The 1,715-nt window shown below is 27.4% G+C and overlaps 1 protein-coding gene across 1 annotated transcript; it reads left to right on the forward strand.

Moving 5' to 3' along the window:
* Positions 1-354: 354 nt before the first annotated feature.
* LOC108775339 (cytochrome c oxidase subunit 1-like) lies at positions 355-1,297 on the forward strand (the record flags this gene model as incomplete). Its single annotated transcript, XM_018541669.1, is given in 2 exon segments — positions 355-498; positions 785-1,297. Coding segments are annotated over 2 exon segments (657 nt in total), but the record flags the coding sequence as incomplete, so codon positions are not given.
* Between the last annotated feature and the right edge of the window lie 418 nt (positions 1,298-1,715).

Consider the following 1,715-nt stretch of genomic DNA (forward strand, 5'->3'; position numbering starts at 1 on the left):
TTATTCAAGATTTTAAGTTATTTTAGAAACTTTAAACCTTCAAAGTTTAACATATAATTTTATTTATAAATCTTAAATATTTTATTTATTATTAAACTTTTCAATATTTTATATATATTACTTAACTTTTTTTATTAAAATTTTTAAATTTGCAATTTAATATTTTATTTAAATTATAATATATAATTTTTATATTAATTTTTATTAATTTAATATTTTCTTCCTAATACTAGAAATTTTTTTTCTTAAATAAATTTACAATTTATTACTTTATTCAGACATAGTATTTTTTATATTTTTTTTAATTATATAAATAAATGACTTTTTTCTACTAATCATAAAATTATTGGAATTCTTTACTTTATTATAGCAATTTGATCCGGTTTAATCGGCTCTGCAATAAGTATACTTATTCGCCTAGAATTAGGTACTTGTCAAAATTTAATTAACAATGATCAAATCTATAACTCCTTAATTACTAATCATGCATTTATTATAATTTTTTGTTAAGGCTTTTGGGTCGAGGAAACAATTATGACACAACGTTTATTCGACTCACGATAGTATATTTAGGAGAGTTACAAAAAGAGACTGTGTCTTGTGTTAACAGATACTATAAAGTGTAGACGCGCGAACTTGAGATTCGTACAACAGCGAGGTAACGGTTGTTAATGGTGGCGTAACTCAAGCGTCCATAAAGACAACACCATCGGTGCTATCGCTGATAGGCTGTGGCGTTCGAGATTGCGCAACACGCGCCGTATGTTGGGACGTTCATCTTAACATTTTTTTTATAGTCATACCTTTTATAATTGGAGGATTTGGAAATTTTCTTATTCCTCTATTATTAGGTTCACCAGATATAGCTTTCCCTCGAATAAATAACATAAGATTCTGATTTTTACCACCTTCTTTAACTCTTTTAATCATAAGAAATTTTATTTACTCTGGTACAGGAACTGGGTGAACTATTTATCCACCACTTTCTTCTAATACATTCCATAGAGGTCCCTCTATTGATCTCTCAATTTTCTCTTTACATATCGCAGGAATATCTTCTATTCTTGGTGCAATTAACTTTATTTCAACTATTTTCAATATACATCATAAACTTTTATCATTAGATAAAATTCCTCTTTTAATTTCATCAATTCTAATTACAACTATATTACTTTTACTAGCTCTTCCAGTTTTAGCTGGAGTAATTACTATACTCCTTACTGATCGAAATTTAAATACTTCATTCTTCGACCCCTCAGGTGGTGGAGATCCTATTCTTTATCAACATTTATTTTGATTTTTTGGACGCCCTTTAAGTTTATATTTTAATCCTACCCGGATTTGGCCTTATTTCTCATATTATTATAAATGAAAGAGGAAAAAAAGAAACCTTTGGATCCTTAAGGATAATCTATGCTATAATTACTATTGGATTCCTAGGATTCATTGTTTGGGCTCACCATATATTTACTATTGGATTAGATGTTGACACGCGAGCTTATTTTACCTCTGCAACTATAATTATTGCTATTCCTACAGAAATTAAAATTTTTAGTTGAATCTCTACTCTTCATGGTATTAAAATTAATTATAATCCTACACTTTGATAATCCATAGGAATTATTTTTTTATTCTCTATAGGAGGATTTACAGGTATTATACTCTCAAATTCTTCTATTGATATTATTCTCCATGATACTTATTATGTTGTCGCA

The sequence above is a fragment of the Cyphomyrmex costatus genome, unplaced genomic scaffold (assembly GCF_001594065.2).
Source record: "Cyphomyrmex costatus isolate MS0001 unplaced genomic scaffold, Ccosl1.0 scaffold3, whole genome shotgun sequence".
In the NCBI taxonomy this organism is placed as follows: domain Eukaryota; kingdom Metazoa; phylum Arthropoda; class Insecta; order Hymenoptera; family Formicidae; genus Cyphomyrmex; species Cyphomyrmex costatus.